General features: G+C 33.6%; 3 protein-coding genes and 1 pseudogene across 3 annotated transcripts; 1 reads left to right on the forward strand and 3 right to left on the reverse strand.

Annotated features, from left to right (window-relative positions):
- Positions 1-2,627: 2,627 nt before the first annotated feature.
- LOC100776086 (probable 2-oxoglutarate-dependent dioxygenase AOP1.2) lies at positions 2,628-4,198 on the reverse strand (annotated as a pseudogene).
- Positions 4,199-8,074: 3,876 nt separating this feature from the next.
- Positions 8,075-10,375, forward strand: LOC100794707 (probable 2-oxoglutarate-dependent dioxygenase AOP1). The gene is made up of 3 exons (XM_003533010.2): positions 8,075-8,571; positions 8,804-9,128; positions 9,711-10,375. Exons 1-3 carry the CDS (start codon positions 8,198-8,200, stop codon positions 9,969-9,971), a joined length of 960 nt encoding a protein of 319 aa, XP_003533058.1. The 5' UTR covers positions 8,075-8,197; the 3' UTR covers positions 9,972-10,375.
- An 8,353-nt stretch (positions 10,376-18,728) lies between these two features.
- LOC121175220 (ABC transporter G family member 36-like) lies at positions 18,729-19,425 on the reverse strand. Its single transcript, XM_041017739.1, has 3 exons — positions 19,286-19,425; positions 19,031-19,202; positions 18,729-18,941 (listed from the first exon to the last, which is right to left on the reverse strand). Exons 1-3 carry the CDS (start codon positions 19,423-19,425, stop codon positions 18,729-18,731), a joined length of 525 nt encoding a protein of 174 aa, XP_040873673.1.
- Positions 19,426-22,674: 3,249 nt separating this feature from the next.
- On the reverse strand, positions 22,675-26,953 carry LOC100795773 (uncharacterized). The gene is made up of 2 exons (XM_003533012.5): positions 26,374-26,953; positions 22,675-26,240 (listed from the first exon to the last, which is right to left on the reverse strand). The coding sequence occupies exon 2, from the start codon at positions 26,124-26,126 to the stop codon at positions 22,959-22,961; it is 3,168 nt and encodes a 1,055-aa protein (XP_003533060.1). The 5' UTR covers positions 26,127-26,240; positions 26,374-26,953; the 3' UTR covers positions 22,675-22,958.
- Positions 26,954-27,000: the final 47 nt, after the last annotated feature.

A 27,000-nucleotide genomic window follows, 5' to 3' on the forward strand; every position in this document is an offset into this window, starting at 1 on the left:
TTTAGGAAGAGCCCATTTGATTAATCTTTACTTCAGTGTCAGCATATATATGTTCTAAAGCAATTTTGTCAGACAAATTTTTATCCGTATCGAAACTGAGTTTGCAACCTTACCCACATTATGGGATTTTAGTGGTAAATAAGAATCTGAAAGTAGCAGGCAAAACTCAATTATACATTTTGATCAATCATAAAATATTCAATAATAGAGTCTCCCCCTCCCCCTTTTTAGGTATATGTATGGTGGATCTTAGTGGTTGATTTTTGAAATTTTTATTACTTTAAGAATGTGTAGAACCACCTTGTTCATAGTTGTATAAGTATTTCCATAAACTCGTTCTGTATATTTCTTAATAGTGCTAGCTGAGAAACTGTCTTAGCTGTATAAGTATTTTGCTGGAGTGGGATAAATTAATTCATTATAAAACAAATTAGTTCTAAACATGCAATTTTTTTTATTATCATAAAAAAATACATTATTGATAATAAAACGTAAATTACATATTGGAACAGTGATGTGAATTGTTTCGTCAAAATGATCAATAAATCATTCCATCTGATAGTGACAAAAGGGATAAAAGAGCTTAACAAACTAGATTTCCACTACTACTAGTTACGTGATAAAAAAAGAAATGGTCCACAATTAATTGACAATAGAAGGGTATAACGGTTTTCCTAAGTTATATATGTTCGAAATTTTCGAGTAATACAGCAAAATACTAAACATACAAATTTAGAGCGTGAGATGTATAATTACAAAATAACATTATGTGTATGATATCATAAGAAGAGATGCCAAATACTAATGATCATATAGTTTTTAAGAGTGCCGTAAAGAGATGCATGTTGAATTATTATTATCCTTGTGTATCACTCACACATTTCACTCACTTTATATAGACTCCAAAATAATAAGTCTAGAACACCAAACCACCATTCCAAGTTTAATGTGTAAAATGTATGCATAAAGGCATAAAGCATAGGAAGGATATTTTTGCTTCAATTTTTGAGAAAAAAGAGTTTTGTGGTGTGTTAGGATTATGAATCTATGACACAAGATGCTTGATTTAGTTTATACTTTATCCTAAGGTAGTTTAAAGGACTCCATCATGAAAATGACTGAAGTGCCAAAAAGCAAAGGACTGCTAAAACTTCAAACAAATAATTGTTGACTCCTGGAGCAAAGCCAACCTTCTTTTTGTGGCGGTGTTGTTGTGTTTCAAGCACGGGCAAAATGCTTTGAGAGTTTAGAGCTATGCTTGAACTGACATGTTTTGTAACTATGTTTAGTTACACAATGCAATATACTAACTATAACATAGGAGTGATAGGACTATTTTCCTCTTTTCTAATGAACCCAAATTAGGATTTTGTTAAATAAATTTAGTCAAATACGACGTTAAGCTTGTTTGTTGGCCAATATTTCAAAATCAATCTCAATCACATCAACTATAGATTGTATGAGCTAGTTTCGTGTTATGATTTTGTGGAAGAGGTATTTTAACAAGACATGAAGATGTTTCATCAAACTTTTCAACACAGATTTAACATTCAAAGTGACATTGCTAGGAACCAAGAATATCCTAACACAATGTAAGGATGAGAAACATCTCTCTCTCTCTCTATATATATATTATCTTTTGTATATTCTTTTTTCTCTTCTGATCTCACCATACAAGTAGAAAATCTATGACGCGATCACAAGTATTATTCGGTGCCAAAAGAATTAAAAAATCATAAGAACTATAAAATCCTTTTCAAATCATAAATGACTGCTTTATCCTCCGTATGTTAGGCCTGCATTGTTATCCTTAACCTTATCAATATGATCAAGACGAATCTCTCGGTATGAAGACGGCTCAACCTCTGTGGGTCTATTATTTAATTACATTTAGAATAACTCCAAATGCCCAAATCCTATCGCTTTATTAATATTCAGTGATACATTATACCTACCAGATGGATTGGCTCCTAGTTAAGAAAAAGTATCATAGAATCTTTTTAAGAGACAACTGCACTATATAACCTACCTGACGTTATACCATTATAGGATCTTTTTAAGAGATTCCTGCACTTACCTCTTGACGCTAGTAACAGTTACGCTTGCACGTTTTTTAATTGAAAAATTACACTTATCTTTCCTTTCGGAGTTCCCCAAATTTTTCTTTTTGAAAGGATATCAATATAATATATATTGCCTTATAAATGAGAAACTTGTTATTACGACAAAATGCTAATTTTTAATGATAGCCTTTGGATAAAAATTAAAAATAACATACTGCTAAAATAAAAACTTAATTATTTATAAATATTTTTTATGAGAATATTGTTGTTGCCTCTTACCACTATCACTTAAAGAGATCTATTACCACTACCACCATTATTATTATACAGTCAAACGTGGTGATGAGAATAATGATGAAAGAAGTGATAGTGGCAGAGAGATCGTGATCATGATGGTCTCATAATAAGTGTTTATGATTTGTTTTAATCAAAAGACTATCATTCAAAGTTCTACCATTGTAGAAGTCATTGTTCCCTACAGACCAAAATCATCTTTCTTCTAATACTCTGATACCAATTATCTTAGTAATTGCTCCCAATAAGTTTTAGTTTTGTGTCAAAATAAGAACTATGAAAGGTCGATTAAAACCACCGAGTCATGTATTGAAACGCAAAAGCGTTTCAAGTTTCAATTGGAGAAATTCACAGCAAACACATATAGCGAGATTTTATTAAGTCCAAGGTAAATTGTCTAGGGAACATTTGAGCACACCACACTGTTATTGTTATGGTAATGGTACAACACAAACAATGGCTGCTCAAACACCACAGTAAGTGCGCAGTGCAGATTGATCTCTCTGGCCCTGTTCAGTGTAATAAGACTTGAGGAACTCAACATGATCAAAAGGCTTAAAGAGCAGAGGGTGTTCCTCATCCACAAGCTCCTCTGGGGCTTTTATAATGCTCCCTCCTTTGGGGATAGAGAATAGCCCTGCAGAGTATCTTGCCTCATTCCCACTCATTATCACTCGGTGAAAGGGTGAATGCAGCCTTCCGTTTGACCATGCCTGCAAAATTCATAATGTCAATAAATTTTTATTATAGGACTATGCAATGACAATGTAAAAGAAAATTATAGTGTTATCCAATCACAAACCATCATATAAAATTAGTTTTTTGACTTTTACGACAATTTTGGAAGTCATACTGGTGATTATTTTTTATTAGTTGACATTATAAAATTTGTTACACTTACTGTGCACGGCGATTAAACTCTAAATTTTAAGAGTTGGTATAATTTATGTTGTTTCAATGACAAGTGATGAATAGAATATACATGGAGAGAGTCACCAATCATGACAACAAAACTGTCAGGGGAAGGCTTGTAGCTAATCCATTTTCCATCTTTGTTCATCACCTCTAAACCCTCCACTTCATTTTGGTACAATATGGTCACTATGTTCTTGTCAGTGTGTGCTGAGGCCTAGCTTTGTGTCACTGGTTTGAGGGCCTTTGTATTTCATAACCCGGAGAAGATAATTGGTTGAGTTCATGTGCTCTTCCAAGTACTCTTCAACACCCAAGCTCTCCAAAATCATCTTCCTAATGATTTGATCCAACTCTGATAGCTGCTCAGAGAAGGATTGTATAGCTTTGCTGCAAAATTTAGAAGACAAGTCAAGAAAGAGGTAAAAGAAAAAATGGAATAGTTTACATAAACTATGTATTTGACATTTTAATAGGTACATGCCCAAAACTTGGGTTTCCATGAGGCCACATGATGTTGGTCATGTTTTCTACATTCTCCTAGACATTTGCATCATCAATGCCCATGCTTTCAAAAAGTGGGACCATAGGATATTGCCCAACATAACCATGATAAGGCTTCTTAGACACATTGAGTATCTTTGTTTGTAGAGGGAGATCAAAGAGCTCTTGTAGTGCAGCAAATATGGCTTTGCGAAGTTCTAAAGGAACTTTATCAAAAATTGCTTCAAAGCAACCATAATCTACCAGTGCCTTGTGAACTTGGGATTTTACTGCCTCCCAATTAGGATTGTTGGCTTCCAATTTGAGGTTAGTAAAGTCGATGACCGGAAGCTTTAGAGTGGCTTCTGAACCCATATCTAAATTTTTTTCTTCTCTGATTTGTTTACAAGGTTGGAGGATAATGATTAATTTAAGCTGGGTTTGAAGCCATTTATATAACAGGTATGCTCTATTGCTCTATACTGTAATGACATTTATAATATTAAAATTTTTGTTTTTGTTCTATGGTGTGATTGAGAATGCATTGTCACGTAGAGAAAAGATTCTTCCAACTTCACTTGAACAACCAAGCAGATAGTGTTGGGACAGCAAACAAAATTAGTTCGGGTTGGGCTTCAGGCTCTCTTTTGGGTTTATTTTATATTTCCTATAATTTGATGTTTGAGGCATAAAAAAGAATAATAACAAGAGTAACTGTAGTATAATCAATAACTGAAAAAGACTAACAGCTTGTGAATAAAGTCTAAAGCCTTTAGTTAATTAATATAAAAATCGATATAAATTGATTTTTACCTTTCATTTTTTAAGTCAACAAAATAAAATTTGATCTGATGATTTTAACATTAAAGACAATTTTTGTAGTTTTGATTTATTTGAAAAAGAATTATGGCATTGTCAAGTAAAAAAAAACGTGTGCTATGCATAATAGATTGGTATAACATCCCTTTTAATTATACAAGCAATGAGTTTTAAACCACTTGTAAAACCTAAGTTGACTCATGCAATTGGATTGAAATTTTACTAGTTTAATATAAAACTGAAGAAAGTATAACTAAATAATAATTTAGGAAAATAAATTAATTTATTTTTATTATGATATTTATACGAAATTATTTTCGTCGAAAGTACTAATAAATTTTTATTGAAAACCTTGAGTGCACATAAGGTTTGAATATCTAAACTTATTTTTATTATAATATTTATTCATAAGGTTTGTATATCTAAACCCTTAAAAGTATTTTTCTCTCAACATAATTTATTGTATATCTAAAGACCAATTAAAATTTTAATCATCACTTTAAATACAATTAACGTAATTTTTATATAAGAAAAGAATTAAAATTGCTTGTATAATTGGGCCTAGGCCCAAGCCACCTTGCATGAGTAAGCCCAAATTTCTATCGAGAAGTTAATTGAAGACTACAATCAACACTAAAGTTACAGTAGTTACTGTAACATGGGATAACTGCTTATAAGTAGTCTTGAGCCTTGTGACACTGACTTTAGTCCATTTCTGACATCTACATATACCATATTATTACATATACGCACAATTTATTACTACATTATATTTTGAGTGTGATATTTTGCTAACTTTCACACCTCAAAAACATAAGTATTCACCAATTTAGACTAAGCTACTGGAGTACTCCGGATCTCCACCAAGTCACCGACCAATACCACACGCACCTCTGACCAAACAAGATGGTTAACTGGAGGGTAGTGATTCCGAGTTCCAACTTAATTAAGAACTTAAAAATGAGTACTCCTATAATCATGACACTGCGATTAGACTGATAAAAATTGTCTAATTAAGAATGTACCTATTATATACAGATTTGAAAGTGCCTAATTTATTTCATCTGAGATGAGTGTATAAATGACCGGATTCGATTAGAAAAATAAAGTCCTTTTCCTAACAAAATAATGTATGAATTATTGGATTAGATGAACGAATTTAAACTTAAGGCAACTTTGATGTTATTGAATATTTAAATTGTGTATGTAACCTTTGAAAGTTTAGATCATGACAATGAAAGAAAATTGACTGGGGGAGGACCATTTAGTAAAATAAACTAAATTAACTTAGAAAAAGGGAACCATGCTCCTGTCGGATCTTTGACATATCAGGTATTATTATATGTACAAGTTGTGTCTGGACCACACTAGAAATTAATCAACTTCCGTACAATTATTTTCAGTAAATAATTGTCTTAGATGGCACAATTTTAATTTTTATAACAATTACGCAGAGATTAATTGTGGTACCACCATGTGTCATAGTCCTGTCTCGTATCTTTCTGCACAACGTTTGATGTTTCTCTTTATGAATCATGTGTTTTACTAGCTTTTTCTACTGCTCCGCCAAGAATTAGCTGCTAGCTGTCTAAGTGTCTATTGTATGGAACCGAAGAACAGAAGAGCTTAAACAAATTAATATACACGATGATAGAAAATATCAGTATAATTTTTTCGGTCTGTGGAATTAACTAAAATGGACAATGAGATCGAAAAACAAAGAGAGTGAGAATAGAAAAATGATACCAACAACTTTTAAGGAGTAAAACTCTTTCTCTTCATGTAAAAGAGAAAAATCACAAGACTTAATTTAGCAAAATGTATTCATCATTAAAAGTAGGATTACTATTTTTATTTTCTGATGTGTAAAAAAAAGAAACTATGTTTTAGCATCAGATTTTAAATTGAATTTTGTTAGTGTTTCTCATTTGGTATATTTAATACCTAGCTAACGTTATTATAATATTAAATGATGCAGACTTTTCTGTACCTGATAATCTTTTCAAGTTGGAATGAAGGAAACAAATTTCGGAAATATATAGGTAAACAATGTCCTAGAAAAATTTTCCCGTGTAACACGTACGATACTAGTATTAATTAAGTAAATGCACACGAATTTGCGTAAGAAGCGTTAGAAACTACAGGCCCTGGTCTTATGTTTTTATTATCCATAGGCTTTTATTTATTGTTCTTGCCAACCCATTATAGTCCTTGAGCCATTCACAGACCCACTAAATGCTCACATAACATGGTACCCTATTAGCTAGGCCTGCCTGGACGACTTTGGATAGGCTTAGCTGTGATTAAAAATACAAGAAAGAGATCAATCAGCTATATATAAAAATACAAATTAAATGAAATATTTTGTTACGTCTGTATTTATTTAATTTGTCCCTTCTGATTGATTCAATGGTATCATAAAAAAATTCTATATGCTCCGAGAAATATGCTTGTTTTCCAACAAGAACATGATAATATTTCATATCCTTTTGTGGTTTGTTTTAATTGATGTATATTGTACCACGGGAATATAATTCCTCTTCTTTTAACTTCTGGCTCCAATATTCAATTTTCGACTTTTGTCCATATTACATGTAGCAAAGCTTAAGTGAATGCGTAATGCTATGCTTCTTTGACCTATTATTGCTTTTATCACTAATATTCCGATCCCTTTATTTGGTCTATATATAATTTTCCGTCTATAATTTTGAATGCTATCCAATTGGATTGAAAAGGCTACAATTCTTAATTAAACATGAGATTTCAAATTAAAGTTTACAATTATGTGAATTACTGCTTGAGGATTACGTCAGAGAGAGACCGGGGGGAGGGGGAGCCTGGGAGACATGCAAATGGACAAACATTAACCCTTATTTAGTTTGATGGAAATAAGGGAAACATAGGAAAAAAAAAACATTTTAGTTTTTATTATTTATTTAAAAAGAAGAGGTGAGGATAAAGAATTTCTTTTAGGATTATATAAAATAACCTTTCCTACCATAATTGAAGAAAGAGATTTTTCTTTTTTAGTTTTCCTAAAAATTAAATAGTTTTTTTTGCTAAATAAAATTTAATTAAATAATAAAATAATTTCATGTTAGAAAAAATAATATGTAAAAATTTTAATTTTTTTTGCTAAATTTAGGTTTTTTTTATTTGTGTAAAGTACTTTTTATACAATTTATTTCTTTTCACTCACTTTCACTTATTTAATTAAGCAGATAATTTTTTTTTTTCACTTTTTTTCCTTGTTTTTATTTATTCAAACAATACTTCTCTTATATTTATATCTCTTTAACTTTTATCATTTTTTTCTTTATTTTACTTACAATCAGCATAAGAATGTAGTATATCAAAAGTGACTATAGTGTTATTATGTAATCAAAATTAAATTTTCACCTAATAACTTGTGTAAGGATATAAAAAACTTTAACGTAGTACTGCTATACCCTTTTTCTTCATAAAAATTAAGATGGATTTATAAAGTAATCAGAAGAACAAAGACCTAAGCCTCGAGAATGAACTCCACTGCATAGAAACACTTCTATAAATCTGATTAACAGTGTAAACATAGTATTTGCAGTTTGTCGAGGAAAGATTAGAAATTAATATTATTAGGATCGACAATGGGTTCTCAAACAGCCTGCCAGGTTCCTATTGTGGACTTCACTGACGAGGAGTTGAAACCTGGTACAGCAAAGTGGGCTTCAGCATGCCTAGTGATTCGGAGTGCACTTGAGGATCATGGTTGTTTTTATGCTTTGTGTGATAAAGTTCCTATGGACCTTTACAACTCAGTTTTTGCTCTAATGGAAGAACTATTTTATCTTCCATTGGAAACAAAATTGCAAAAGATGAGTGATAAGCCCTACCATGGCTATTATGGACAATTTACTCATCTCCCTCTATATGAATCCCTAGGGATCAATGATCCATTGACCATGGAAGGAGTTCAAAACTTCACCAAACTAATGTGGCCAGCAGGATATGATCATTTCTGGTACTTCTAAACATTAAATTTAGTTGTGTTGTTTGATTTTTCATTTATATTTTTATTTAATTTCCTAGTCATATATATTTCTTTAACTGAGACGAATGATGTCGTACGTGTGATTAATGTAGCCGATTTTATGCAGTGAGATAAGGTTTTTGTTGTTGTAGTTTTTTGGCTAGTCATTCTATGTGTTGCCGTTATTGACTATTGTTTTCAATTTTTCATTTTGTGATAATAGTGAGACTCTCAGTCTCTATGCAAAGCTGTTGGTAGAATTGGACCATATGGCTAAAAGAATGGTTTTTGATGGCTATGGTTTGGACCAAAGGCACTGTGATTCCCTTCTCGAATCAACCAATTACATGCTCCGGAGCTTCAAATATAGACTACCGCAGAAGGATGAAAACAATTTGGGATTGCATGCTCACACTGACACCTCCTTCTTTACCATTCTGCATCAGAATAATGTAAATGGTTTGCAAGTAAAATTGAAAAATGGAGAGTGGGTTGATATTGATCTCTCACCCTTCATGCTTCTGATCCTTGCAGGCGATGCATTTAAGGTAGGTCATTTTTCTGATGTGCATCTAATTAACCAAAGTACAAAACTGCTCAAGAATGAAAATGTTTTGAATTATATATCTATATATAGCATCTAACGTAAGTATTTTAATTTCTAGCTTTAGTCTTGGTCCCTTGACCTGTGTCAGGTTATTTACGGTTTATTTAGACTTATTATGATATAACCACTTGTATAAGTATTTGAGAAAATTTATTAAAATAGTTTATTATGTGTCTATAAGTTGTTTTGAACTTATTTCAACAAATCCTTCATGATATCTTGTGTAAAAAACTTATATAGCTTGTATAAAAACTAACTTTATGTATAGATTATTAAAAACTAACTTCTACACATAAGTGTTTACATAATAAATATTTATTGTATTAGACTTTAATTAAGTTGTTTACTCAAACCCACCCTTGAGGACGAGTCCTGGTGCAGCGGTAAAGTTGTGCCTTGGTGACTTGTTGGTCATGGGTTCGAATCCGGAAACGCGTAAAAATGACAGGAGTTCATTAAACTGACAGCAAGAGAAATTTTGAAATAAATTTACAGAACTGTGCTCTTGTTTTTCATTTCTTAGGTTTGGAGTAACGATAGGATACACTGTTGTGAACACCGAGTGATTATAAAAGGAAAGAAGGACAGGTACTCCATGGGACTATTTTCACTTGGCGGCAAGATGGTTGAAACGCCAGAAGAGCTAGTTGATGAAGACCATCCAAGACGTTATAAGCCATTTGATCATTATGAATACCTACGTTTCTATGCAACAAAAAAGGCCTTAGAATCCGAGTGTCGAATCAAAGCATTCTGCGGCATAGACTATGCTAATGAAAAGTGAAAAATTATAAGAGATTTGTGTTTTGAGTTTCTGTTCCTATATCTACAGGCATCTCAAAGTTGGGTATAAATTGTCACTTGGTTCCTTGTATTGTATGGTGCTTTTACTTTGAGTTCATTAATCCTAATTCTTAACCATTCCTTTTGAATACAAAGGTGCACCTGGTGACAGCGTCATTTTTTTTTCTTTGTCATGGCACTTCATGAATCTAGAATGTTGGTTATTCTCAATGAACATTAATAAAGGCATGAACTTTTTTTTTTTTATACAGAAACCAATCTACTTTATCTCATTCAAGAGAACATAGAGGATACAGTAAGAAATATGATAATAAAGGCATGGACATATTATCTAAGTATTTGTTCCTTTTAATCTTTTAATTGTTGAAATTTTGTAGATTAGCATTGTCTAATTATTTATTGATTAATTTTATATTATTAATATCAACTGTGAAAGTAAGATCTATGATATTTTTTAATATTAATGAATATTAGTTGTCATGAGATTTTTTAATTCTTTTTTAATTTATTTTTACTTCACAATAAATACATATGTAAATTAATTAAAAATTAGATAAAAAAATAAAAGTATAATTAAAAATAGTAATAGTTAATGATATCTTAAATTTTGGAAATGAAAAAAATAGAAATATTTATTTAAAAAAACGATAATTAAAAAAGAATAGAGGGGTATGTGTTATCAACACGATATGATTGTACATAATTTCTCATCAATTGGTATTAATTAGTGTTTGATTTGATGCATATGACTGTTTGTCTGTTGTGTTATAATAAGGATCCTATTAAACGTTATCCATCTTTGTCGTTTTAATTAATGGCCAAAATTAGGAGAAATAATTTAAGGTTTTGATTCCTAAGATGTTCGTACGTATATTTGTACGTACCTTGCATAAAATATTTAAGAAGGCATCCCAAATTTTGAATTCGTTCTATCAAAAGGATGAAATTTGAAATTCAAACCCTTTCTTCTTTTTTTTGGTACAGAAACCCTTTCTTTAGTCCTTATGTCTTCCGAAATTGATTTGGAAGTTTAATTAAGAATCTTAAATTGTCGCAACCATGATAACATTGCACAAAAATTTAGAGCGACCGGAGAGAATTAATTTCCCTTAACCCCGATTAATTTCAAACCCAGTTTTTGTGTCATTCCTTTTTAAAATAAATTAAAATTTTCCCATAAGCTTCAATCTAGGCAAAAGATTTTTTTTTTCTTCTTTTGTACAGGCACGAAAAAGGAATAAGAAACACAGAATCTGATAAAGAAACTAGAGGATATTTAGCATTGTATTAACTAAACATGCATAAAGTTGGAGAAAGATCAAATTTTTAGTACAAGCTGCAAGCAGCAAGAGAAATAAGAAACATATGCAATGCCCTGTGATACAGAAGGTAGAAGTGTAGGCGATGGTGGCGTTGCGCTGCTTGCAAGAGGAGGAAATTGATCGGTGACGAGAGCAGCTAGCATCGATCTAAATGAAAAAAGGTGCTCAAAACACAGAGTGAAATAGAGAGGATCTATTTTGCATCTAAATTATATTTAAATAGACGACATATTAAATGTGTATATGTTGATGAATTCTTGAAGCATAAAAATTTTCTTCAATAATATGAAGATTCCACATGTATATATACTGAGATTAATATCTATTCGTCAACAACTTTGACAGGTGAAACAATTGATTTTCTGAGAGAATGAGAAGAGAAGTAATAGTCGGTTTCTTCAACATGCAGCCTAGGGTTGTATTTATGGCACGAGAAGATAACATATTTGTGATAAGATCGAAACAACTATCTTATCTTTTAAGATATTTTAAAATATTTTTCCTTGTTATTTTCTATTGCTAACCATTTAGCAATTTGAAATTAAAAATAATAGTTAACCAAGTTCGATTTGTATGTATATAATGATTTAAGAAATTCATTTTTTAAGTCAGGGTATAATTTTATTCATAGAGTTCAAACTCATTACCAAGAGTTGATGGATTCCTTCTTAATCAATCATTAGTTTTACAGGTATTTAATCATATTCAATATTCATTCAACAAGTGTTCTAAAGCATAAGGTGTCCGAAATCAAAACATAATAAATAACCAGTTAATTACTATGACAATATTAGGTCAAAGAGAACTATTAAACCTTTTCTTGAAATTGTTTTATTGACCGTTTATGGTAAATTTAACCATTAGAAAATCTCAATTGAGTCTGTTCGATTATGACATTCACATATACATCATCATTTATATATGAAATTTAATAAATGAGATCTATTAATCTTTATTCAATAAAAACCATTACATATATATTGATTTATCTAGATTGTTGATGTTTATTGACTGTTTGACAAGTGTACCAAAATGTCCAAGTAGTAATACTCGAAAGTCCGAGTGTTGATTTCCATAGGAACTTTGTTTTGTACTTGCGTTGGATAATTTCCAATTTATAAGAAAAAAAATGAGATGAGCTAAAAGAAACAGTAACTCAAATAATAGATATTATAAGAGACAAAAGATATAATAGGAAATTCAATAGGATGAGAATGTTAGCACCTATCATGTCTTATTTGCTTAAGATGTATTATTTTAGATTTTTCTCTATCAATTAGGTTAATTTTTCCTACTCACATCTATTAGAATACTTGTCCCTGATGTCTCATGATGACAAGTCTATCTTATCTATCTATTTCCCAGATGTCTTTACAAAGATTCAATAGATAAAATACATGAAGTTCAAATTCTAGATGTTTGCTTGATCCATATGGGTATAATGCAATCACTCTATGTCTATCAATGATTTTATTAAGATACTTCTTTCTTTTAGTTCTATTAGAAATTACCTTTTGTCGAACGACTAATCTCTAAAATTGATGCATATAAGACCTTCCTTGCATTTCTACTAAGGATTACCCTTTGTCAAGCACCTAACCCCTAAAAATGATGCAAGGATGAATGACATATGAAATTAAAATAAGAAATTAAAGGATAATATGGAAGAAAACACCTTTTTGCATTGATAGATATGAAACATACAATACATCTTTTTTGGCTTTTTAGGTCTATTAGGCCCTGACTAAGGGTTTAGCCCCTCATAGCCATAAGGGGCCTTACACTTGAAGGGGGTATAGTGAATTGATGGAGGAGAAAGGATGAAAAAGGGAATAGAAAATAATGGAAGAGAAGAAGGAATTCCCTAAGGGAGAGTTCTCAAGCTTTAGGTGTGTATTAGAGTGTTATGAAACTCCATGTCCTTTCTCCTTGGCTTGACCCTCTTTTTATAGTTATTGAAGTGGACTTGGGCATGCGTACTCGCGCTAAGCCTGCGCTGCTCGCTTAGCACGAGTGCCTGTATTAAACGCGACTCTTCTCGCTTAGTGCCAGTGGATGTTTTCGCGCTGAGCGCGTCTTGGGTTGGGCATTCCTTGCGCTTAGCATGTGCTTCTCGCCGAGAGGACTGCGCACTGAGCGGATAGTTCTCGCTAAGCCTGATGTCAAAATCTTCATTTTTCATATTTTTGCTATTTTCTGCGTCTTTTTGGCTTTTAATCCCTCATTTTCATATCTACAAGCCATGAATAAGAAAAACATCAATTCTTAACAATTAAGCATAAATAACTGCCAAATAAATATTTTAAGGTTATTTTCATTATAAAAAATAACTTATATTTAACAGTTATCACTGTTCTATTCACAATAATCCTATGGTCAAGATTAAAATTATAAAAGACTTGTTTCTCATTATCATAATCTCTGTCATAATAACAAGCCTCTAATTTTAATCAAGAAATTAACAAATTAATAAAACAATAAATATGATAATAAAATAAAGAATAATTCTTTACTAAAATTGATAACATAATGGATTGAATCTTGGGCATACATATTTATGCCCAACGCGACCTTCCGCATATAGGTACTTGGAACAATGGAAGGGGTTATGCTCATCATTCATTGCAGCTTTCTCATCATCATCAACTTCATCTTCTCTTCCATGAGGATTGAGGAGAGTGGTTCTGCTCACTCTGGTTACGAATATGAAAATTCATATTCTCTCTGTTAGGGTTTGGGCATCAAAATGGAGGGAAAAAAAGGGTTTTAGTATTCTGATTTACGCGCGCGTTGTGGTTTCTTTTCACTCTTAAATAAACGCCAAATTAATTTTTATTTTCATATCGAAAAATATGTCATGCTATAACCTGAGTTTGTTATTTACAAATATATTAGTAGTATGTTTTGAAGCAATATAATTTATGATTAAATGCTTTTTATTTTAAAAGCAAGTACATAGTAAAAACTCAAAATATTTGTTTATTCAATACAAAAATGATCTAAAATTCTTTCATTCTTCCATTGATAATTGCTTCAAACAATTCTTCATAGCCGTTTTCTTCTTCTCATCGTCATCATCATCGTGTGATCACTTTTGGAGGGGCTCCGATTGCGCAGCCATCATTGAACACTAAAGATCAAGACAAGAACGAACGATTTTCTCTCAAATGGAATTTATCGTTGAAATGTAATTGATTGACATATATATAATTTAGTTGTGAGTGATTTCTATTACCTATTTATTTTTTTATTCTTTTACTTGGTAAATTGGGGTGATAACTAATAAAAATGTAAATATTTTATCTATTGCGATGAAATGTTGCGCTATCTGATTGATTCCTCCAACTAGAAAAAAATTAATCGTTTATATCCAGATTTCAGAAAAGACAAAACCTATGAAAGTTTAAGCAATCAACACAGTTCGTGACCTATTTTATTTGTTATTTACAACTTACCTTATGGAGTGAAAATATATTATATTGTCTATGATGATATTAGACTCAAGACCGTCAAACAATAACATCGTTGTTTATCTCACTTTCTTGATTTAAAACTTGACAAAGTTATGAACGAAGAAATTATCCTAATAAGATATTCAAGTTGTGTGTAATTAACATATATATATATATATATATATATATATATATATATATATATATATATATATATATATATAATTTAGTTGTGAGTGATTTCTATTATTTATTTATTTATTTATTGACCAACAAAAATGTACATATTTAATCGATTGAATACATGAATTTAGTATTATAAAATAGTATATAATCTCATGTACTAAAATGTGTAATTAAAATGTGTAACGCAGCTCTCTCCTCCAAGAGATCTTTCTTCTGGTGGCGAACCTTGTGAAGATCGGCCTCTGCATCTTGAAGCTCCTTCTTGTTCCCCTTGACGCAGCAGCGCCCGAGGTGAAGTCGCTCTCGGGCGAGTATTTCCTGCCTCCGCAATTCTTTGAGGGCCCGAGAGTGGAGATCGGCATTACCAAGAACCCTCTAAAGAAAAGCGACGAACTTGGGGCAACGCCGTCTCCAAAATGTCTGAACACCAAGAGTCTATAATTTTCAAAACAGCGCAGCTCTTGACAACCTTCAAAATCTGGACAAGATAAACGTAGGCCATCTGGCCCTCGGAAGATTCGGAAGGGACGTTCACAAGTACTTTGGGATGGCAAGAAAGGAAATCGATTATCATACCAGTATCTCCCGCAGATATGCCATACTCCAAACAATTGTTGCAGTGTTTTGCAATGATCGCCGCTTTCTCACCAGGTTGCGCAGCCATGAGTAAAGACAATACTGATTGTACGTCAACGTCTCGATAATCCCTTGTGGTAGCTAGAGACTAGACACTTATGTTTTTTTATGACAATCATGATGGTGTATGAGTTATATATATCCCCTGCATGCATTAGATAGACTAACGACTCTCTTTTCTGCATGGATTGATATTCAAATACAAAATTCCCAAATGTTAAGTTTTTTAATTATTTCTAAATTCTAATAAAAACAATTATTGATAGTATTAAAAAATAATCAGTCTGATAGAGCTAGTTTTAACCCACACGTTAAATGGATCATCAAATAAGATAGATTAACATATTACTTAGTCAACTATAGTCCTAACTCACTTAATGCGCAGATTAATTGGATTGTAAACATATCCAAGCCCATATTATTTTCCTTCGGTAATAATATACAAACATTTATTGATTTTAAATATTTCATCAACATTTCACATTTTTTATTATTTCATTCTTTCTATTATATCATAAATCTTATTATACTTATATATTTTTTTCTCTCCCTAATTGTCTCATAGCATAATGGTATCCATAAAATATTTTCCTATACTATACTTACAATGGAAGACTCATATACACCGCATGACTCTCATCTTCCTCCGTTTTTGGATACCCTATAATTTTAAATAATTCATTGACACTTCTCATTTCTTTTTATATGTATCTCTTCCATTACATCATATAACTAATTATATATACTTTTATATCTTTTTATACTCTTTCTCTATATGGTAACTAGTATTTGGAGTGTCCACAAATATTTTTCCATAATATATATAAACGATAGGAATAATTTTGATCAATTTGGGCTCTTTCATAAATTATTTAATTACTACATAAGACTATTTGACATGCTAACATATGGATTCCAATGAACCAGAAAAAGAAAAACTAATTAATGGAGCAATATGGCATATTCATGTAATTCAATCAGACTAATCGTCGCCTTCAAGCTAAGTTCAAATTTATTTGAATAACATAAAGGATCATTCATGTTAGCAAAAAGAGCCTAATCTATCGCCTTTGGAAGTTGAAGGCCTTGATTGAGACAACAAAAATAATAACAAATAGCACTGCAAACCATGACACCATAATTGCTGAAACTCCAACGAAGTCATGTTTGATACTGTTAGGGAAAGGAGGGGTAACTGTCCTTGGAGTTCGAGAACTAAGGCACCTCCAAAATAAGCAAGGTAAGAGAAAACTAATACTTTCTTATTTCATTTCTTTATTACATGCCATATATATAGTTGGTGCAATTGCTAAAAGACAAAAGCAAATAACAGAAAGCAAAGGCCAAATAACAAAAAGCACTAACAGAATTATTCTAACAGATTCTAGTGTCAACATAGCATATCCTATACCAGAATTACTCTTGGGCCTTGTAGTCCTCTACCTAACATTCCATAGCCCATCAAAAAACACCTTATCCTCGAGGTGATAGGTAGCTTTTATCAGGTGACGGATCCAGAAGGACATGGTCCACTTGCGATTTGTCAGCTTCCTCCGCAATCAGCAAGAAAACCTTAGAGGCACACTTGTGACCTCTGTGGTACTTCTCATCACAATTGAAGAAGAGGCCCTTCTTGCGGCGTGTCGCCAACTTCTCGGGAGATAAATGTTTGAAGAGAATTGATGGTGGTTTGGGAGGAGATGGTAACAGAAGTGATGAAGGATGTTGGTTCACGGCGAGTGCATAGTGCGGTGCTGAAAGGGGAAGAGAGGTGGGCTTGTCACGAGGAGAACGACGGAAGTCACAAAACTTCTCCTCCTGTAGTCTAGTTAGACCCGTTACCTGAACTAGTGTCAAAGGCTGTAACGCCTGAATCTCTCAACGAATCTTCGACATCAAACCAGAGATGAAGCAGCTTAAGAGAAAGGGTGACATTAAACCAATGATGCGGTTTGCAAGCATTTAAAACTCTAAGAGATAATCACTGTCTAAGCTATGCTGTGTTAGTTTGAACAAAGCCCTCGTGGGATCATCATATTGTGATGGTGCAAAACGTGCCTCCAAAGCCTAAAGAAGACTAGGCCAAGAAGCAAGTTGGCTATTGTTTGTCATCCACTGAAACCATGTCAAGGCAAGTCCTTCCATGAGGAAGGAAGCAATGGTCAATCGTTCATGTTTTGGAGTAGAATGGTATTCAAAGAATTGAGTGATCTTAAAGATCCAGCCCAATGGATTAGACCCGTCGAAACAAGACACCTCTAGTTTCATACGATGAGGGTTAGGAGATGGGGAGACTATATGTTGGTTCACAGTTGATGAAGTTGGAGAATGTTGACTGGTTTCTAACTGTGCCATCTTCAGAAGCAAGTTGTCTAGCTTGGTGGCCATGGAGTTCTGGGTAGCCATGAGATGAAATTGTGTGGAGGTGAGTTTGGCAATGACTTCTTTAATGCGGTTTATATTGGACTTGGAATGCATGATTTCAGCCATGTGCTCAATGAAAGCACCAAAATTGTTAAGGAAAGAGAGGGGTAACTATCCTTAGAGTTCTAGGACTAAGGCACCTCCAGAATATGCAAGGTAAGAGAAGGCTAATACTTTCTTATTTCATTTCTTCATTATAGGCCATATATATAGTTGGTGCAATTGCTAAAGGACAAAAGCAAATATCAGAAAGCAAAGGCCAAATAACAAAAAACACTAACAGAATTATTCCAACAGATTCTAGTGTTAGCACAACAAATCCCCTATAACAAAATTCCTTCAAATGTAATCCTCCAAATGCTTGGATGGATTGATTTTCCTCTTGGGCCTTGTAGACCTTTGCCTATCAGATACCCAAATAACTTCTTATGAACTCTTGCACTATATTTTCTGATTTCATCACATTGGTTATATCCCCAAACTGTGAGGCAACCGACCCGTATATAGTACCCAGGCCACGGGACATGCCCAATAGTACCACCTCCACCACACAGGAATGTTCTGTTTTAAAAAGGCAACATAATCGAAAATAAAAAAGGGAGGATCATCATAAAGACATCCATTGAATTGAATCCCTTCATAGATACAACACATTCAAAGGTTGGAAACACTTACTGGTCGTGCAATGACAAACCTTGAAAAGAGGTTCCAAATTCCCTAAAATGCAGAAGCCACAACTGAAGCGACAAGGTGATTTGGTGTAACCGCCACAGTCATCATGCCGTAGAAGGTGAAGTAGCGCAATGTGAAGTACATGAAAAACACGTACCAAAAGAACTTGTGCAAAGTCCATTCAAATCCCATCATGGCATAAACAATGACAGAATATGATTTAGCTTGCACAAAAACATAAGGTAGCTCTATTATAACCTATGAACATCAAGGAGTGAGTTGTGTTAAAATAGGCATGTAAATTATATTGCAATTATTTTTCTTTAATAAAAAAGTGATCTCATTACTTGTGCAAGTGCATAAGGCAAGGCAGAATACATTCCGGCGGCTCTTTCTCTATAAAAGGCAGTTCTTTCAATGGCTACCACTGGTTGTACTGAGGCAGAATTTTGGACCCCAACGAAGAGAACAGCGTTATAAATTGAACCCATGGCATTAAATAGGTCCTGTCTGCTAGAGCTGGAAGCCATAAAAGGAATCAAAATTCATATAGAAAACCAAAATTGGCTCAATTTAATCTATTATTTCTAATTTTGACTTACTATTTGCCTCCAAGGTCCCAGAACATTGTTCCAAACCACACGGATATGACAGTAGTTGATAGAAAGCTCACAGGCTCAGAGCAGTGTCTGGCGGATTGCGCCAATATGACCAATTTTGTTTCCATAAGCAAGCTAGGCATTGAACCAAAAGTGCTGAGGATATTGAGTAGGAAAATGAAGAAATTTTGAACCAAGAGCGGGGTTCCCTAGTTCTACGCGTGTGAGTTCACGTGGGATCTTCAGTCTGCCTTTTGCTTGAGGCCTGGCTTTGGCTTCCATGACGATGGGGAGCCTGTGGTCAAGTCTTATGTTTGTGAGAATGGACCGATGTAGTGTGATTTTGTTTGCAGAGCTTATATTTATGGTTTCATCATTGCATAAGTTTCTTCCATTTGCTCCTTTCTCTGTTAGGAAGATTGCATGGAGAGATCATTTTTAAAGTTTTTCTGTATGATATTCAGACCCAATGGCTTTTAGCATTTTTTGTTGTTAAAGATACATTTATTTTAGATAAATTTTTTGGTGTGTCTTTCTACAAAATGATAATGAGAGACTTTCTGAGTACTTCTCTCTCTTTTGAACACATTTTTTAATAATTTGACTTAAAATCATAATTTTTTTTTAGATCTATAAAATGTATTAAGAAAATTTTGTTAAAGAGCGTGTTGCTTACTCTTCTATAAGAGTTTAAATTTTAATTCAATAATTTACCCAATGAAGATTTATTTTAAAGGTAATTTTTCTCTTACACTTTCAACCACTTAAAAATTATTTTTACTAGGTAATTATTATATAAATTAACAAACTTATTACCGGATGTATGTTATTAGTAGTACACTATTTACTAATTATCAATGAATAATTATGTTAGTTTCATTGTAAAAATTTACTCTATTATACTGTTTCTCCAAACTGTAGAGCTGCTGGCACGTAAGCTATTTTTGCTCTGTATATATCACTCCCCTCCATCATGCCCTCCAGCCAAGGCAACTAAAACACAACAACTTACAAACTGCTATATATATCTATGATGAGGTGAACATCAAAGAACATTGAAATTTCTAGCTAATAGAAATGTACAACTACTAATTAGAGAAAGTGCTACTGAAGAAGATGAAAGTAAAAACATTAGTTCTTTTATATGTATATTGAACTTTCCTAACAATGAAAGTGGGGTGGGGAAAACATGTCTTTGTATATTACCTTAGATTGTTGATGCACAAACTGGCGTGAACTGATAACTGTTCACTCTAATGAGCATTTTTTTGTTTTTAACTTTGAATTCTTTTTTCTTATTGTGTTCATACATGTAACTACAGAAAGTAAAAAGTAGTTTGATAAACATGGCACGTGGAAGGCTATAAGAGGCACCTCGAGTCATGCCGTTGCATTAATGCATGCTATTTTGGTTACTGACAATGTAAGGAGAGTTTGGTTTTTTTATTTTTTGTTTTTAGTTTTAATAAAAATAGAAAATATATTTAAAAATGTGTTTGTTTTAAATTTTAAAAATATTTTTAATAAAAATATTCTTAAAAAAAGGCTAAAAATAAAGATATATCGTTTTTAATGTTTTCTCTAAAAAGAAAAAATGTGATGGCATGAGTGTCGTAATTATTATTAAGGTGTCCGATGCCCACCCTTTGCATGGCAGTGAGCTTTCTGGCACGTGATGTATCGGACCTCTGCCTTGGGAAGCCGCCGCTGAGGTCGCTCTCCGCCTCCGCCACCGTCGCCGACGCCTTGGCTGCGCTCAAGAGCTCCGACCACGAGACCCACGTCACCTTGTGGAGCTTCTGCGAGAACAAGAACGAGGTTCGTTGCGTTGGAAACTGTGCATGGTTGATGTTATTTGCTACCTTTGCAGAGAGGACAATCTCTCGTCTCCAATACTCTGGACCCACCCTTCCCCTACCTTCTTCTCCTCGGCGATACGGAGGCGGTGGCGGTGTCGCCGGAAAATGACGGCCCCACCATAGAACTGCCGTCGGGCGCCGTCTACGCCGTGTACGACACGAACGGCGACGTTCAGTTCATCGGTTTGTCGCGGATCATTGCCGCGAGTGTTGCGGCGCACTGGAAATCGGTGCCGGAGCTGTGCGGTTCCGTTAAGGTTAGGGTTTTTCTGGTTTCTGAACTGTGAAATGTGTGAGCAAGAACTTTCAATTGTTTATTCTCGTTGTTTCATTTGTTCCCTTCTGGGTAGGTTTTGCAGCGTCCTCAAATGCTTGTTGGTGGTGAGGTGGAACGCCAACGAACAAGAGTGGTTCGATGGCACACTGAAGTGTGGTGATGGCACAGTCTTATGTGCTAGATTGAAAAAGTTTTTGTTATTGATAAGGTGTTTGTTGGAATGACTAAATCAATTTTTTAAATACATTCTTATTGAATATACGAAATACTTAAATTAAATATATTTTTAGAATTTTAATCTTTTCAAAATAAAATAGTTTTCAGAAAATAAAAATAAAAACAAAAAATAAAAATACAAATCAAACACATCCTAGCTATTTTTCCAACAATGTTTTAATGAGCCGGTTCTACAACAAACATGCTACCAAATTTTAGTTATGACCATGAAACTTGGAGATTGGATGTTGTTTCGGGTTGAAAGTTGAGTGTTCATTAAACGTTAATCTCATTTAAGATAATAGTTTTTAGACAAATTGTCCGGTTTTGTTTTTCAATTACTATGATAATTGAAGCTTCGTAAAAGTAGATTGGTCGTTAAAATTTGTCTAATATGAAATCCTATATATTAATTATAGTTTTAAATTTATTTGTAATTTCTTAAATTTATTTAAGAAATTATGAGTTAAAGACTCACATGTTATTTTTATGAAAAAAATTAAATTATTGTCATTATGGCTTTAATTTAAAGTAAACATTTAAATAATAATTGATTCAGTAATGTTATAAATTATCAAATTAATTTCTTTTAAATGTTCATAATATCTGAATTGATCCTAAATAACTATGTTTTTAAAGTATGTTAAATTGAGTAATTGATCCTGTGTGAAAAATGTTTGTTATACACTTTGATAAGTTTATTTTTGTAAAAAAATAAAAGTGATAATAATAAGGAGAACATGCAACTGATTAATGCGTTAAATTAAAGTTGAATCGTTTAGTATTATTTAAACTTGATCCTTAACGAAAATAATTATTAATTAAACTTTATTTATTTCTCGTCGAATCACAAATTAATCAGAATCTTTTTTACTTAATGAATAGAAAGGTTGAAGAAAAAAAAAAAGTAATAACTGAAAAGTTTACTTTTTGATAATTTTTGTGAGTAAACTTCTATTTCTAACGTTTTTGTTATACACTTTTTCTGTTTCAAGTAAACTTTCATTGCTAAGTTTTCTTGTATCAAATTCGTTCCCAAATAATAATAATAATAATAATATATAAATAAACACAGTCAGTCCTTTGATCACAATCTTGCAACGCACATCAAGGTAGGAGTTGCTAGAACATTAGAGGATACCTAAGCAGCAATAATTGGAGAATAAAGAATCAGAAGTTGAAGAGTAATAAAACCACAACAAAATTCACTTGATTATTGAATATGTGAGCAACCTCATACATAATAGTACATCCACCCAAACTCTTGCCTACTTTTCATATTATGGGTGTACAAAAGCTGTTGTCAGTAATTCTAAAGTGTACATCATTCTACATCAACTTGCTCATTCTCTTTTGCAGCAGCAGCACCATTGATACCAGGAACTAGTTCAGATTCACCAGCCCTAGAAGACAACCTTTGGTATCTGAAAGTTGGAAGAATCTTATACCGCCCAAATGTCAGAAACTGACTCAACTTCTCATAGCCCCACCTTTGTTGAATATAGACCACAATTGCAAGAACGATAGCAGTCACAGGAATGGCAATATCCCCAAATTTTGAGTAAAAATCCAAATTAGGATTGACAAATTCAGATTCCTCATAAAAGTAAGGATTTGAAACTGGAGCTCGAATGTAGTCATATATGTGAGGAAGAAGTCTGACCAGAGTGATTCCAATAAAATATAGTTTTCTGAGTGGTTTGCAATTGATATGCCAGATTAAGTTCCCAATAATTTGAGGAAGCAAGAAAAAGTCTTCAACAAGACCTACATATTCTTCCAATTCTGTTTCCCAACCCGGCAAGGAATGAGAATTTCCTCCATCAACCAAGTATGTCTTTGCTATAAGAGCCTTCTGGCTGGTCTTCGTGCCATGAATTATTAGAACAATTACATACCCTATCACATGTATGGTGAAGGTACAAAGAAATACTAATTTATCACTGGGGACACCATGTGGCTCAAGAGAGGTAAGCTTTTGCAATCTGATGCGAGACTTCCATACCTTTTGAAAAAGTCGCAGAGTTACTAGCAATGATACAATCAGTAGCAGTTTCACAGTGTAATCAATGACATGGAGCCACTCACTGCTCTCCAATTCACTAGACGACACATCATAAGATTCAGAAACCATTTTCTTAAAAAGAGCTTCTGCACCTGTGACCAGAGGAATGCTATACCCAAGAGCTTGAACACCTAGCACCACAAGAGATATATATGGAAGTGAATCCACATTTTTTTGTATATAAAACAGTTGGCTTAAAATGCACCCAATGGCAAATGAAAGCGTCAAGATTCGGAGAATCCCTTCAACACCTCTACGTGAGAGAACATCCTCACGTTGCTTCCTGTATATGATTGGAAATGTTTTGAGCTTTATTGGATCAAATCGAAGGGGGTCGTCATCCGTCCTTTGACTTTCTATCGAAATTGAAGCTCTGGGATCGACTAGCCACCGAGTTGTGGTAGGAGGATAAGCCACGACCACCTGAATCAAACAGTCCATTCCAGCTTCAAGGTCATAGCTCTGATATAAGACCTTCCATGATGCTCGCACATCTCTGCAGCCAATTAGATACAACTTTCCAACATGTGGATCATAAAGACCCTCCAGAAAAAGCACAGAAAAACTATAACCTTTTCCAGTAAGACTGAGCTGCGCAGATACATTTATAAGAAGCTGTTTTTCTGTATATTCAGCAGCCTTGGCAAGATCTGGTGTTTCCTGTTCAGATTCCGAAGTATTTTTAGCATTCCAATAGTGCCCAAACAAGGAACCAATGGAGAGAATTTCCATTTGAATGTCAATTCTTGGGGCCAGGACATTAGGCACAGGGTCAGGAAAACCAGAGACATGAAAAGTGAGATCTTCAGAAAGAACAGACAGGCTATCTCGGTATGCCTCATTATCTTCAAGTTTGGGAAATGTCAGCAATGATTTCTTAATGACAGTTGTAAAACTAAAGGGCTCATTTTTTTCTAGGACAGTGCCGGCCAAATTAATTTTAGAGTAACTGTAATTTGGGTTAGTGAGCTTGAAATAATTCCAGAGTTCTGAAGGTAGCACAAGTTGCTCAAATGATAGGGGAAAGAAGGCACTACTGTTATTAATGGGAGACAAAGTTCCCAAAATAATACTATGCTGCTTCAAGGAAAAAGTGGTAGGAATATACATACAGATCCGAGTATTACAGCTACTCCCTTCAGCATCAACGAATCCAAGGCAACCAACCATGCAAAGCTGCCCACTAGAAGGCTTCCAAATCCCTTCGGCGGCAAGAGATGTGTTGCTGGGCCCAGACCTTTTTGCTGCAGTATACTGATTCTCTGATGGAGAAACTGCTCTAAAAACCGTTGATACCCTAGCAGAACCAGTATCACTCTTACTAGTTGCTCGCTCACAGACAACATCCTGCATATAAAGTTTAACATCTTGAAAGCCTCCATCTGTCGATTTGATTCCCTTATCTGTCAAAAAAGGACCTAATTTACTGCAGAAATCATCTGTGCCATTGCATCTCCAGTTTGGCACAATGGATAAAGGTCTATCTCTAGTAATTTCTTCAAGGATTTCACAAAACCTCACCCCTTTGTAGACACTAATGCCATCATCCATCAGGTTATCCTTAAATGGGTATGGATTGCATGCTTTGGATACAATTTGTTGTGAGCCAAATGTGAACTTTGCTGACTTGCTCAACTGCGAAGATATGTGAACCACATCAAAGTATTTAGAATTGGATTCACGGTTCAAACTTCTTAACTCTCCACTGATCACCCTGTTAGTTAGAGTGAATGTCATGGGATAGTGAAGAACTAGCATAATTTGATCATCTTCTGACAACGGTATATCACCAGGATTCTTCATCCCTTCCCAAGGATTGACAGGGTCAGCCTCTCGAGTGGGAAGCATAGTGTTCCCTAACAAACACAACACCCTTTCCCCACCATTTTTCTTTGATTCAGTGTAAATCCCTTGGAAGGGAATTGAGAGCTGAGAATGGCTGGGCCATAGCTGAAATTCAGCATTCCCATCATATGAACTGTCCACAAAATTACCGTCTCGAGTAATTCCCATCACCATGAAACCATTGATAGGAATCAACTTCTTCAACCGGTGGTCATGATCAACATCGGATACCCAAAAAGAAACCAAGTTCAACGGAGCACGGTCTTCAGACAAGGTCCCAGGACCAGGAGATTTGTTAGCATCAAATGGCATTATGGGAAACTTACCCCCATCCTGCTTCCAATCCCCATTGACAAAAGAAAGCTCTCCTTTCATACCAGTAACACTATATTGATATCTCAATTCAGATGAAGCAGATAACACAGAGGCACACTGTTTCTGAACTTCACTCATTCGATCATACTTATAGGTTACATGAGTGTTCCTATCAAAACTATACATTCCCCCAGGGTAGCGTGAATTTGCCAGAACAAGGTCACAAACAAACCAGAGAGCAACAATGGCTGAAAACGGAAACTTCATGATTCCGGGTAACACAAGTTAATCACTTTTATTGAGAAATCCAGTAAACTAGGCGACCCAAATGGTTTTCTAGTCAAGATTCCATTAAAAAATTGAGCTTCATTACATCCACGACTACCAATAGGGATGAAAATGCAGGCAGCACACAAAATCAACCGCAGATCAGAGTCTCAAAGAAGATCTAAAGAGAAGAAATAAAAGCATAACAAGTGAAGGCTCAAGGTCCGAAACAAGTGAGAGGACAAACCTGAATCAGACACGGATCAAAGTATTCACTGTTTGCTGTGACTGGTGTTTGAAGCGAGATTGCGTTGCGGGATTTTCAAGTGAGACAAATAGACAATGATGATTTCGAAGACAGAAGAAGAAGCAACAATGACAATGGACTTTAACGTAAGATGAAAGACTTGAAGTAGAAGAAGAAGCTAGAAGTAGCTGTCGTCTGTTTGGTTTGGTCTGTGCTTGGTCTTCCAGATCCAAACTATTTTGCTTCCTTTTTTTTTTACTAAAAAAAATCGAAACACAATATTCTTTTTAATTTTATATTTTTAATATCTTAGTTTGGTGGAGTGTATTTATCATTCATTTAATCTCATATTTTTAACAAATCGAAAAGTCATTTTATTCTTCTTTTTTTAAAATTTTGATTTCTAATTAAGTTTGGTGGTGTGTTTTTATTTTATTATTTGAGTGTAGTTTGTATGTAATATTAGTGTATTTAACTTGGATTCTTATTATTTTAACCTTTGGATGAATATAAAAAAGTTAGAATATGTATAAAAGGCAATACTCTTCTCCTTTTTAATTTTTAACTTTTTACTTTGGTAGCCTATATTTGTAATTGAATCTCAAATTTTTTAATTAAGTAATGAGC

This window comes from Glycine max, chromosome 8 (assembly GCF_000004515.6).
Source record: "Glycine max cultivar Williams 82 chromosome 8, Glycine_max_v4.0, whole genome shotgun sequence".
Taxonomy (NCBI): Eukaryota; Viridiplantae; Streptophyta; class Magnoliopsida; order Fabales; family Fabaceae; genus Glycine; species Glycine max.